Source organism: Lotus japonicus, chromosome 5 (assembly GCF_012489685.1).
Source record: "Lotus japonicus ecotype B-129 chromosome 5, LjGifu_v1.2".
NCBI classification, from domain to species: domain Eukaryota; kingdom Viridiplantae; phylum Streptophyta; class Magnoliopsida; order Fabales; family Fabaceae; genus Lotus; species Lotus japonicus.
The window spans coordinates 9968250-9980625 of record NC_080045.1 but is presented as its reverse complement, the minus strand read 5'-3'; the positions used below and the strand labels follow the sequence as shown (position 1 = coordinate 9980625).

Below are 12376 nucleotides of genomic sequence, written 5' to 3'. Positions count from 1 at the left end.
AACATAAATCAAGAAGATAAAAAGAGTTGGATTCACCAAGGTAGATAGTTTTGCTGGGATTAGAGTTTCGTTATTCGACCTCTATGTATTCTATTGATTCACATATAAATATTGTTCTATGCAATTGATTCCTCCTACCATTTCTTATCTTACTACCCAGTTCCCCGATGTAGAAGATTATCAACTCCCTATATTAACCTTCAATCCCTTGACGATTAACAATAGTGAGTAGCATTAAACATGGATGTTTGAATAGACTAATGATCTAACCCTATCCCTAGACCTTAGAATCATTAGATGATTTTACCTAATTCAGATTTAAATAGTTAGTTCCCACCGTCCTATTAAATCTAAATTCATGTTTTAGGTGATCAATCCAAAACAAGCATGAAGCACAAGGTAAAAATCATGGAAAAGAAACATATGATTAACTCTAGTTCGGACTCAAGAACGTGCGAGTTCCCTACACAAGTTTGAATCAATCAAAATACCCAAGGGGATCAAACCTCAGATATAGCATGAAGCAAAAGAGAAAACCATTGATTCTTTAGCATGGAAACATGAAATTTGCATGAAAGGAAATCAAATAGATTACATGAGCATCAAAGCAACTAGTTCTAATCCCAACAAATGAGAAATTAGCTATTCATTTCCATGGATAGCTTTACAATCATAAAAGAGAAGAAGAACGATGAAAAACCGAATACGTGACGGTTCCCCGACGATGAAATCGGCTCCAAAGCCTTCTCTCTAGTCTCCTATATCTCCCTTGATGCTCTCCTTCGAGTTCTATCTTTCCCTAAGTGATGAGTTTCAGTTTTGGTCCAAAATTCTCTCCTAGATTTCTAAAGAGGGGGCTTTAAATAGGAAATTCGTCAGACAGAGTGCCCGGCGGCCTCTGAGGAGCGCCCGACACTCTGCTTTCTTCAAAGTCGGGTTTCCTTGACCGCCAGGAGCGCCCGGCACTCTCTGTGGAGCGCCCGACACTTTGCATTCTTCAAGGTGAAGTTCCCTTGACCGCCAGGAGCGCCCGACACTCTCTGAGGAGTGCCTGGCACACAGGAACTTCAAATTTGCATTTCCTACTCAAAGCTTTGCATTTTCTTCCATCTTCAATCCTACAACACTTTTTTAGATTAGAATCAATGCTTGTGCATATTCTAACTAAATTTCACATATTAAGAAGTTATAATCAAAAGAGGGTGAAGTTGTCAAATTTAACTCATTAATCACAAAGATAAGTGTCTAAATTGCACATCAAAACTATGTAAATATGACACTTATCAATACTCATACCAACCAGTATAATTCTAATTTTTTCATGTGCCAACATATGAAAAGTGAAAGATTTCTTAAAATTTCTCATTGTCACATCTTTTTTTATTTCACTACATTTTCTAAGTGAGCTAGTTCGTCAATCCGCCGTCCCGTCAAAATATGGGTTGGGTTGAGACTTTGAATCCAAATACCAAAAGTGGGCTAGCCCAACCCAACCCGCATTTCGGCGGGTTAGTGGCGAGTTGCGCCCGGCCCGGCCCGGCCCGCCACCCCACCCATCTTTTAATTGGGTAGCGGTAAAAAACCGCTGCCCAACTTTAGCAACGACTTGTTATGCACGGGTCGCAGAACCGCTACCCAACTCATAACAGAATCGCTACCCAAGGCCTTTTCTGTGGTAGTGCCACCTTCTTTAATCAAATTCTGGAACTTATAAACCAATGTTTTTCGAATGGTAGCATGAATCTTAGCTCCATGTAACAGTTCGAAAAAATTAAAAATTAGAGACAAGAAACACATATGTTGACAAAACCGACTAAGAAAAACAGAAGTAGTTCAACAACATGTGGAGTTTTACATCCATTGAAACGCCTTGCAGACCACAACCGAATAACATTCACCAAAATCTTCAATGAATCTTCTATGGCAATGGAAATGCATATGTCTGTTGAGATGAACCACTGAGTACCGCTCTTTATAGAGAAGATTAGAGTCGGATTCAAGAAAACATTACAAAACAATTTTCAATTTCAAATTGAAGCTGGGAGGGAAAAGAAAATAAGTTGAAATAGCAAAAAGACAGAAACGTGAAATGGAATGGTAACACTGGTAACATAGAAGAAATCTATCATACTCAAGAAACACTGGCACCGGTCCAATCTCAACATGCAGAACGCAAGGGAATTAAATTTCCCACCCCTCATTTAGAATTGCCACTCCATTTAAGAGTGGGAAAAAATCAAAATTGTCCCTCCGTGTTTTACTTCGGAGGTTGAACATTCAGACTCATCCAGAACTTCAACTTTCGGACTCTGTTAATATTAGAACAGAATTCAGATTCACTTTTAGAACAGAACAAAACATCAACACTCGGAGCTCTCAAGACGTGCGACCCAGAAGCGACATTGAGGTACCCAAAAGCGACCAAGAATCGCGACCAAAAGGGTATTGTAACCATGTCTGTTTGTCCCATATTATTGTCACTGCATTTCCATGTTTCTGTTTTTGTGACAGTATCTGGTTTGAGAGATCCGAATCTTGAAGTTTCATATTAATCCAGTACAACAACTCTCGGACGTCTTAAAAAGGGGGTGACAAATTTTATTATAAACCAGTCCGAACCTTGAAGTCCTGGAGAGATCCGAAACTTATAGTCCTGGATCACTATCACTCTTACTAGATGCAGTATTGTTATTTTGCTTTACTTTTCAAATGCTTAACTTGGATTATGTATTGTAATTTTGTTTAAATTGAATTATGTAACTTTTCAATTTTAAAGTCATGTTATTTTTGCTGCAATTGGACTAAAGTCATGTTATTTTAATTGTAATTAAAGCTTCCGGACTTATAACTCTCGGACTAGTCCAAAACATCAACAACTGGACTGATATAGAGGTTTAAGTCCCGGAGGGTAGTCCCGACATTTTTTTAAAAAGGCTAGGGTGGCAATTCTAAATGATGGGGTGGGAAATCTAATTCCCAGAAAGCAAGTAGAGGAAAGAAAGGGTGAAAAGCTTTTGGAAAAGAATAAAACATAGAGGAAAAAGGCTATTCGAGACTGTTGAGTATCAAGGCAAGGGAAGAAATTAAGGTGGCTGTCTGGGATTGTGGTGGGGATAAAAGTCCTGGCCATGATGGTTTTAATTTTAAATTTATTCAGAAGTTCTGGGTGTTGCTGAAGGATGACTTTCACAGGGTGCTCAATGAATTCTGGAGTAGGGGAGTGTGGCCCAAAGGTAGCAATGCATCATTCATAGCTCTTATTCCTAAGGTGAGTTCCCCGCTTGGCTTAAATGATTTTATGCCTATTTCTCTGATTGGGTGTATGTATAAGGTGGTCTCAAAGATACTGGCATTAAGGCTGAAGAAGGTATTGTCCAAGGTCATTAGTGATTGTCAGTTTGCTTTTCTGGGGGGGAGGAATATGTTGGATAGCGTGGTGGTAGTTAATGAAGTCCTGCATGCTGCAAAAAAGTTGAAGAAGGAAACACTTATTTTTAAAGTTGACTATGAGAAGGCATATGACTCTGTGAGTTGGGAGTTTTTAGAGTATATGATGGGAAGGATGCACTTTAGCAGGAAGTGGATTCAGTGGATTATGAGTTGTCTCAGGTCAGCTTCTGTATCTGTGCTAGTGAATGGGAGTCCCTGTGAGGAATTCAGTATGAAGAGGGGTCTTCGGCAGGGGGATCCACTTGCCCCATTTTTATTCCTAATAGTAGCTGAGGGTCTTACCAGTTTCTTTGCACAAGCAGTACGTTTGGGCAGATTTATAGGGTTTGCGTTTGGGGGAGATTCAGAGATTGGTGTCTCCATGCTACAGTTTGCAGATGATACAGTATTTATTGGAGATGCAACAGTCCAGAATGTGCAGACAATTAAATGCGTATTGCGGTGCTTTGAGCTTATTTCAGGGCTTAAAGTCAATTTTCATAAGAGTAAGCTGGCAGGGGTGGCAGTGGACCGACATAGTTTGGGGCAGTTTGCAGCTATTCTTCACTGCAAAATTATGTCTACTCCTTTTGTGTATCTGGGAATACCTGTAGGAGGCAGACTGAAGAGTCTGGCCTTATGGGACTCAGTTATTAAGAAGATGAAAGTGCGTTTGTCCTCTTGGAAGCAGAAACATATTTCATTCGGGGGTCGTGTGTGCCTTATACAGAGTATTTTATCTGCCTTACCATTATTTTTCCTTTCCTTCTTTAAAGTTCCAGTAGGTGTACTTACAATTTGTACTGGAATTATGAGGAGATTCCTTTGGGGAGGAGTAGAAGGGGATAATAAAATTAACTGGGTTAAATGGTCGGAGGTGTGTAAACCAAAGGAGCATGGAGGATTGGGTATAAAGGATTGGAGGTTGTTCAATATGGCGCTTTTAGGGAAGTGGAACTGGAGATTCTTGACAGAGCCTGATAGCTTGTGGTGTCGTGTGGTTAAGGCAAACTGTAATACGTGTGGTGAGTCTTCATGGTGGAAGGAAGTTCAGTTGACTCGCTTTGAGGAGGGGTGGTCCTGGTTTGAGCATAGCCTACAGAAAACTGTATTCGAAGGAAATGAGACACAGTTTTGGATAGAGAACTGGCTTGGATCTGGTTGTTTGGAACTTCGGTTTCAGCGCTTGTATAACTTGTCATGTCAAAAACGGGTATCAGTAAAGGATATGGGCGTGTGGGAGAATGGGGAGTGGCGGTGGATGTTTCGATGGAGGAGGAGATTGCAAGGAAGGGAGGTAGGATGGCTTGAGGAGTTAATGGTTGTTTTGGGTAGTGCGCAGTTAGTAGAGGATAAGCGGGACAGGTGGCTGTGGACGTTGGAGGGGGGGATCTTTTTCAGTTAACTCTTCTTATGTTTTTTTGCAGGGACAATCTCTAGATGAACCAGATCCTGTATATTCATGGATATGGACTGCGCCTGCACCCTCAAACATGAAAGCCTTTGCGTGGCGGGTAATGTTGGGAAGAATTCAGACTCGTGATAATCTGCTCAAGAGATGCGTTTTAAATACTGCTGTTGAAGCTCTTTGTCCATTATGTGGGTTGGAGGAGGAGACATGCTCGCATCTGCTCTTTTCATGTCGTCATGCATTGCAGATATGGTATGAATGCTATGCTTGGCTGGGTATCTCTACAGCTCACATTCCATTACCAGAGGTACATTTACTGCAATTTGCTTCCACAGGAGGTAGTAGAAGGCAAAAATTAGGTGAAATTACAATCTGGTTGGCAATTATTTGGACCATGTGGGGACTGCGGAATAGGGTAATTTTTAAAGGTGGTGAGGTGGATACAGCTCAAATGTTGGAGCAGATTCAACTTAAGTCTTGGCAATGGTTAACAGCTCGATTGGTTGATTTTTCTTACTCTTGGTTTGAGTGGAAAATGAATCCAGGGATGTGTCTCCTGTCATTATGAGAGAACTGGTTATAATATATGACAGCTATTCTGCTGAATATGGTGCATGTGGAATTGCTATTTTGCTATCCTGCTGAACTAGTTATAATATATGTCTTTCTAGTACACTACTGGCCAGTGGATTTCTAAGACTGTGCTGTTTTCAACTTGCTGCATGATTTGCTCCTTTTGGACATTTAAGGTGCTGAGACTTGGAATTAAAAGGGTGAGGGGGTATTATTACACTGGGTTAGAAGTAGTGTTTGGTATTTGTAATCAAATTCTTGGGGTGTAACATAGGCTTTTTATTGTGTACTCTTTGCTTTATTGAGGCACAATTCTAAAGCTTTATATGTCAAGGGTGTATATTTTTTCTTGTTTGTTTTTGTTTCTATTATCTTTGTATTGGGTTGAAGTACCCCTTGTACTTCATATCAATATATTATTTGGCTTATCAAAAAAAACCAAGGCAAGGGAAGGAAAAGAGGGTACCAGAATTGAATAAACTTGAATAATTGTCAGTGTGCCACATCAGCCAAAGCCCTGTCTGTTTGCCACATCAGCCAAAGCCCTCTAGATCTTTCACGTTAGTAAGACTATGTACAATGATTTTGATTTTCAATACCCTCCTTTTTCATTTTTTACACTCCACATCATCTTCTATCTCTTCCACCTAATAAAACGCGCATTTAATTTTTACTCACTATAATGGATTTGTTTAGTAAAATTCAACACCCTACCCACCTACTTTTATTTCATATTTTTATTTTCTTTATGTTTTTTTAATTATATATTAATAACAATTATCGATTGAAATTAAATTAAAATAATTAAGAGTTAAAAAATTTTCTTTCTAATTTAATAATTTATTTGAAATTTATTTTTTTAATTTTATATTCTTAATTAATTTTTTTGCAAGTAATAAAGACGAGATATAGATGAAAAAATGTCGTTTTTTTTTCCATGTCTAAATCAAATTAACTAAGTCTCTATTTATAGACAAAAAAATGATGAACTTTGGTGAAATAAAAAATAAAAATAAAAATAATTTACTATGAAATAGTTGACCCCGAATAATTAGGATGAGATAAAAATTTAAAAATCACAACAACCAATGAGATTTTACCAAATGTATTAAGTGACCTCCCCTCCCTTTTTTTTTTTTGAACTTCCCCACTCCCTCCTCATTCAACCAGCTTAATATTCAACTTCCTATTCAACCATCCATTGCAATCATCCAACCGTTGAATTTCTTTTTCAACACCTCCATTGTATGCAGTCTAAGAATGATCTCTGAATGAATCCTCTATATTTTTCTTTTTTCTTCATCGGAAAATAGTGAATCTTATTATAGTATATTATAGATTATTGATCTTATATTTATTAAATATTTGTATTAAATAGATTCGAATTTGAAACTACAACAAGCAACAACGCAACTTACGTTTAAGCAAGAACTAGGAAGAGAGAGCACATTTAACGTTGCACTGCAATACTCCACATACGTGTCACCTCGAATAAATCGACGTGTCACCTCATAGTGGGTCCCTTATCGCATTTACCACAATACCCTCTGAATTAAATAATCTCCCCTTCTTGTCCTTGTTCTCTCTGTCTTGTAAATTAGATTCATCGTTTTGTTTCCTCAAACTACGGTTCTGCTTTCTCGGAGATTCCATTCCTCCAACTCCAAAGGTTGTTTCTTTAACACAACACAACACTTTTTTTTGTTGACCAAAAAAGAAACCACTTTTTTTTTTGAATTTAGGTAAACCTTGTTCTCTATTAAGTCTTTGATTCCTTCATAGCTCTTTCACAGTTTCACTCTCACACCACAGTCACACTTATTATGGTTATTAATTATTATACATCTGAACCTTTTACTGTTCTTGGTTCTTCAGTTTTCATTTTTTTGATCTCTTGTTGGTTGAAAAATAATTGGTTTAAAATTTACTTGGTTTGGTTATGTTATGTGAATGATCTGTTCTTTGTTTCTGAGAAGGTTTTTGATTGTGCTGATGATGATTTGAATTTACTCACTTGTGTGCTTGCATGTCTTGACTTGCATGGTGGAGGATGAGTGAATTGTTCTGTTCTATGTGAAAGATGAATTTCTTAGGCTCTTTCAATTCCTCATATATTATTCAGGTGTTTAATGCTCTGGAATTGTTTACAATTTGTGGTTCACCATCTAGAGATGAATGTATGAAAGCCTGTACTAGTTGACTTAGGGTTGAAGTGATTATTTTCTCAAGCTCAGTTTAGTCATTGAATTTATTTTTTCCTTTGTTTTCATTTGATTCTGATTGCATTTATGTCAACTATGGTTTTGATGTGGTTTAATTGTTAGCAGAATATTCATTTGGGGGGTGATATTGATGAAGAGTATTTTGTAGTTGAGATCAGTCTGTGAATCCTTCCCCATCTGTCAAATATTTATGTATGTTTACGAGTCGCATTTTTTTCTCTTCGTGATTTTCTGTCTCACAGGCACATGATTATGGCCAAAATCGATAGAAAAGGGAAACAAAAACATTCCTTGAAATTTGAAAATCCATATATATGTTACAAAGGGATGCAAATTTGTTGACATGCCTGCTTGTAGAGATAAGTCAAATAAGATGTAGTTTGTTTTTCTTGTTTACATAACTACAGCTTCTCTTTTTACAATCTTGTACTTATTTTTAACTAAGGATGAACTATTGTCTGCACATTCATATCCAGAAGCTCAAATGTCAATCATCACATTTGAATTTGATTATATGTCTTGGGATTTATGCATTTGCTGATTTATGAATATTTAATGTACATACAACTTCAGATTCAGGGATGTCTAGAGAAGTCATTGCTACTCCATCAGCTCCTTCATTTGATTATGAGATCTTGGATAGAGATCCTGACATCCTTAGAACTGTTAGTGCCTCATCCAATCGCACTAATCCATGGATTGAACCTGAAAGGTTGAAACTGAGACATAGAATTGGTCGGGGGCCCTTTGGTGATGTTTGGCTTGCAACCCATCATCAGTCAACTGAAGATTATGATGAGCACCATGAAGTTGCTGCTAAGATGTTCCATCCAATCAGAGAAGATCATGTGAAGATTGTATTGGAGAAATTCAACGAGTTATACTTTAAATGCCAAGGAGTTTCTAACGTTTGCTGGCTGCATGGGATTTCAATCATAAATGGAAGGGTTAGATTTGGACTGTACATTTAGCTCTGTATATAGAAGATTGTTGGCTACCTTTTTTTACTTGTATGATTCTAATATATCCATTTGTATTCACAGATCTGCATCATTATGAATTTGTATGGGGGTTCAATTGGTGATAAGATGGCTAGACTCAGAGAAGGCTTTATTTCTTTGCATGATGTTTTGAGGTGATGTGTTTTCAATGAAATGTGCTTATCTTTATCTTTATATAGTAAGATGGGGAAAAACTTATCAATGCTACATGTTACTGGCTGCAGGTATGGAATCAATCTAGCTGAAGGTATTGTGGAACTTCACTCTAAAGGGATCCTTATTCTCAACCTGAAACCATTCAATGCTCTTCTCAATGATAATGATCAAGCAATTTTGGGAGATGTTGGTATTCCTAGTGTTTTGCTTGGCTCCTCATTTCTTAACTCAGATATGGCTCAGAGGCTTGGAACTCCAAATTACATGGCTCCAGAACAATGGGAACCGGAGATCAGAGGCCCGATATCCTTTGAAACGGATACATGGGGGTTCGGATGTACCATTGTTGAGATGTTGACCGGTAATCAACCTTGGTTTGGATGTCCTGTTAGTGGAATATACCAATCGGTTGTTGAAAAGTATGAAAAACCCCATATTCCGAGTGGCCTTCCTTCTTCGGTTGAGAATATCCTTAGTGGATGCTTTGAGTATGATTTGAGAAATCGCCCTCTGATGGTTGATATTTTGAGCGTCTTTAAAAGGTTTGTATCCATATATGAGAACTTGAAGCAATTTTTCTTTTAATTAAGCTTCTTGTTTGATTTAGATGTACTAGTTATCACTTGAGGGGAACTTATTAGATCTTTTCTAGAAAATTGCTATATTTTTAACTGATTAAACTATGTATAACCTTGTATAGATCTTGTTAATACCAAGAATGATTATTTTCCATTTTGGACAACAGGTCGAGGTTATATTAGAGTTTGAATTAATTATTAAATTTTAATAAGTTATAAATTTTCTAAAGAACACCATTTTTCTGCTGCACTCCACTGTTTTGATTCTACTACTTTTTTATTTGCTTGGCATTGCAATTGAATTGGTGATGTCTCTTCCTTCTAATCATTCCATCATCATTATGTGTAACTTTGTCTATATTGTTTTCTCCAAAATACAGTATCAAGAGAAAGGCCCAAGTTGTGGAAATTATTAATATCTTTGTGCCTATAGCTCTGAACACATTCTTCTTCTTTTGGCTATAGGTGCAGACGTGCAGTTCTTACTTTGTATATGCAAAGTCAACTTAACAGCATGTTTGCACCACATTTAAGCAGTGACATCACTGAAAGACTAATTCAATTTATCAGAACAGGGATTTAGATGGAGAATTTTGTGATTGGTTTAGTTTATATGAAGAATCACATGAACTTTATGAATATCCTCAACAGTTGTACAAGTCAAAGTCAACTCCATTTTTAGGAAAGCTTTTTCTTAGGATGGCACATGATGTATAAGTATCTTAAAAGGAAAAAAAAAGACTACCTTTTGATAATGACCTATTTTAAACTGATGACTTTCCCTCCCGAACCTGCAATTTATTCAATGTTTGGAATGATTTTTAGTAACTATTCAAGTTATATGAATTTTCAAGTTAAGAGTAGTAAATACTAAATACTGCTGGGCATAAAGGCATAGTGGTTAGTTTTCCAATATTTTTCTTGCTAAGAAGAAGCGCGAAGCTTCCTTTCATTATATTATGGAAAGTGCAGTATTATTATCTTTCACAAATGTTGTGTACTTGTGTTAATCAATTACAAATGCACACCATTGCATAACTAGGTAAATTATTGAGTTAACTTGAAGATGCACCACCACATCACCGCCACATAGAATCTGGTGATAATGTCTGTACCAGAACAAACTAAGCAATAACCTTGTAGAAAAGAATGGGATTGTTTGTAATGGTTATTTTCTGTTTATCTTCATGTTGAATATTATTACCTGATTCTTAATCATTCTGCTTACCTTGCAGCTCACTGAATGAACTGTCCAATGATGGAGGATGGAGATATCAGGGAATCATGAAAGTTATTCCCAAATCAGTTAGCACGGGCTACACAAAGTGGGTCCCCTCAAAGGATCATCTTCAGGTGGGCGACATGGTCCGATCTAGAAAGCCTTCCAATTCATGCAAAGCTCAAAACATGGAAATCTCGGAAGGAACTGTTGTTGGTTTAGAACGCAATGCGGATCATGGTTTTGTTCTCGTGAGGGTCCACGGTATTCACGACCCTGTGAGAATTCACGCGTCGACTCTCGAACGCGTCTCATTTGGCTTGGCAGCCGGTGACTGGGTGCGCTTAAGAGATGAGAACGAGAAACACTCACCGGTGGGCATTTTGCATTCCATCAATCGCGAAGATGGTAGAGTCACTGTTGGATTCATCGGGCTGCAAACCCTTTGGAATGGAAATTCCTCAGAATTAGAAATGGCAGAATCATTCTGTGTGGGCCAGTTTGTCAAGCTGAAAGACACTGTTTCGAGTCCTCGGTTTGAATGGCGTCGCAAAAGGGGAGGCGGTGCGTGGGCTACTGGTAGGGTTTCATGGATCCTCCCTAATGGGTGTTTGATTGTCAAGTTCCCAGGGATGCTGAATCTTGGGAATGAATCTAGCACATTCTTGGCTGATCCATTCGAGGTTGAAGTGGTTAATTTTAAGACTTGTCCCGGGATGATAGAAAAGTATCAACATGTGGAGGATCATCACTGGGCAGTTAGACCTGTTCTTATTGTGTTTGGCCTCTTCACAGCTCTCAAACTAGGCACATTGGTTGGAAAGAAAGTGAGGAGGAACGCGAAGGTCAATGCAATAGAAAGCGAAAATGAATATGTTGAAGGTCAAAATGGCAGCAATGCTTCAAGGAGATCCTCTAGTACTATAGCTCCTGGCACAACATGGGTTCCTTCAGTTGCTAACATGAGTAACATCCTTTTTAAAGGTGGTATATAACACTTTCACTGGTAGGTAATTTTAGCTTCCCCTTCAGTTAATATTTGTAGCATGCATTGACTAGTTTCTAGACCTATGAAGCAAAGTCCATCAGCTGTGAAGTTAAACCAACATCATTTGAAATATGCTTAAATGCCATCCCGGCTATCTCTGAATGGTGAAATTGTACATATCCTTTACAGGATTAGCTCTGTACATAGTTTCCAAAATGCTGCTTGTATGGTGAACAAACAGTCAAACACTATGGAAATTTCACGATATGCATATTGAATTTTAAAAAGGAATGGAAAGATTTGATTGAAACAGTGTTATCAAATACCCGCCATGGCTAAATTTCATGGCAGGTTTTTGGCTCTCCACCATGGCCGATATCCCTCCACAATCTGCCACCATTATTTGTCAAATATGGCGGGTTCTTGGCTCTCCGCCATAGTCCGCCATTAACAACACTGGAATGAAATTATCAATGAATCAAAAGATACATGTATGTATTGATTCTTGGATTGTTGTTTGACTTCACCACTGGATTCTGTTTCTTTTCCTAGTCATTTGTTAGCTCTGGAAAGTATATTTATTGTTGTTTTCTGACTTAAAAACATTCCAATAAACATTTCTGACTAGTAATTCGTTAGCTCTGGACTAAGAAACATGGCTTGAAAATTTTGGCATGAAAAACATGCTAAAGTTGATATCCTTGGTAATTTTGGCAGGAAGGACATATGAAAGGTGTAATAGCCAATCATGTTCCTAGTATTAGACAAAATTTTGGCAGGAAGAACATATGAAAGGTGA

General features: G+C 37.8%; 1 protein-coding gene across 2 annotated transcripts; it reads left to right on the top strand.

Moving 5' to 3' along the window:
- Positions 1 to 6955: 6955 nt before the first annotated feature.
- Positions 6956 to 11887, top strand: LOC130717717 (uncharacterized). Of its 2 annotated transcripts, none has more exons than XM_057568057.1 (5): positions 6956 to 7082; positions 8209 to 8582; positions 8679 to 8770; positions 8861 to 9334; positions 10606 to 11887. In XM_057568057.1, the coding sequence occupies exons 2-5, from the start codon at positions 8217 to 8219 to the stop codon at positions 11582 to 11584; spliced, it is 1911 nt and encodes a 636-aa protein (XP_057424040.1). In that variant the 5' UTR covers positions 6956 to 7082; positions 8209 to 8216; the 3' UTR covers positions 11585 to 11887. The 2 variants fall into 2 exon arrangements, with proteins under 2 accessions (XP_057424040.1, XP_057424041.1); XM_057568058.1 differs by having other exon boundaries at positions 7039 to 7155.
- Positions 11888 to 12376: the final 489 nt, after the last annotated feature.

What these genes read in the sequence shown, in the direction of transcription:
- LOC130717717 (XM_057568057.1), top strand. Translation starts at nt 8,217, where the DNA reads ATGTCTAGAGAAGTCATTGCTACTCCATCAGCTCCTTCATTTGATTAT. An exon ending in TTTCAATCATAAATGGAAGG is followed by an intron (nt 8,583 to 8,678) that starts GTTAGATTTGGA and finishes TTGTATTCACAG; the next exon opens with ATCTGCATCATTATGAATTT. An exon ending in TCTTTGCATGATGTTTTGAG is followed by an intron (nt 8,771 to 8,860) that starts GTGATGTGTTTT and finishes TACTGGCTGCAG; the next exon opens with GTATGGAATCAATCTAGCTG.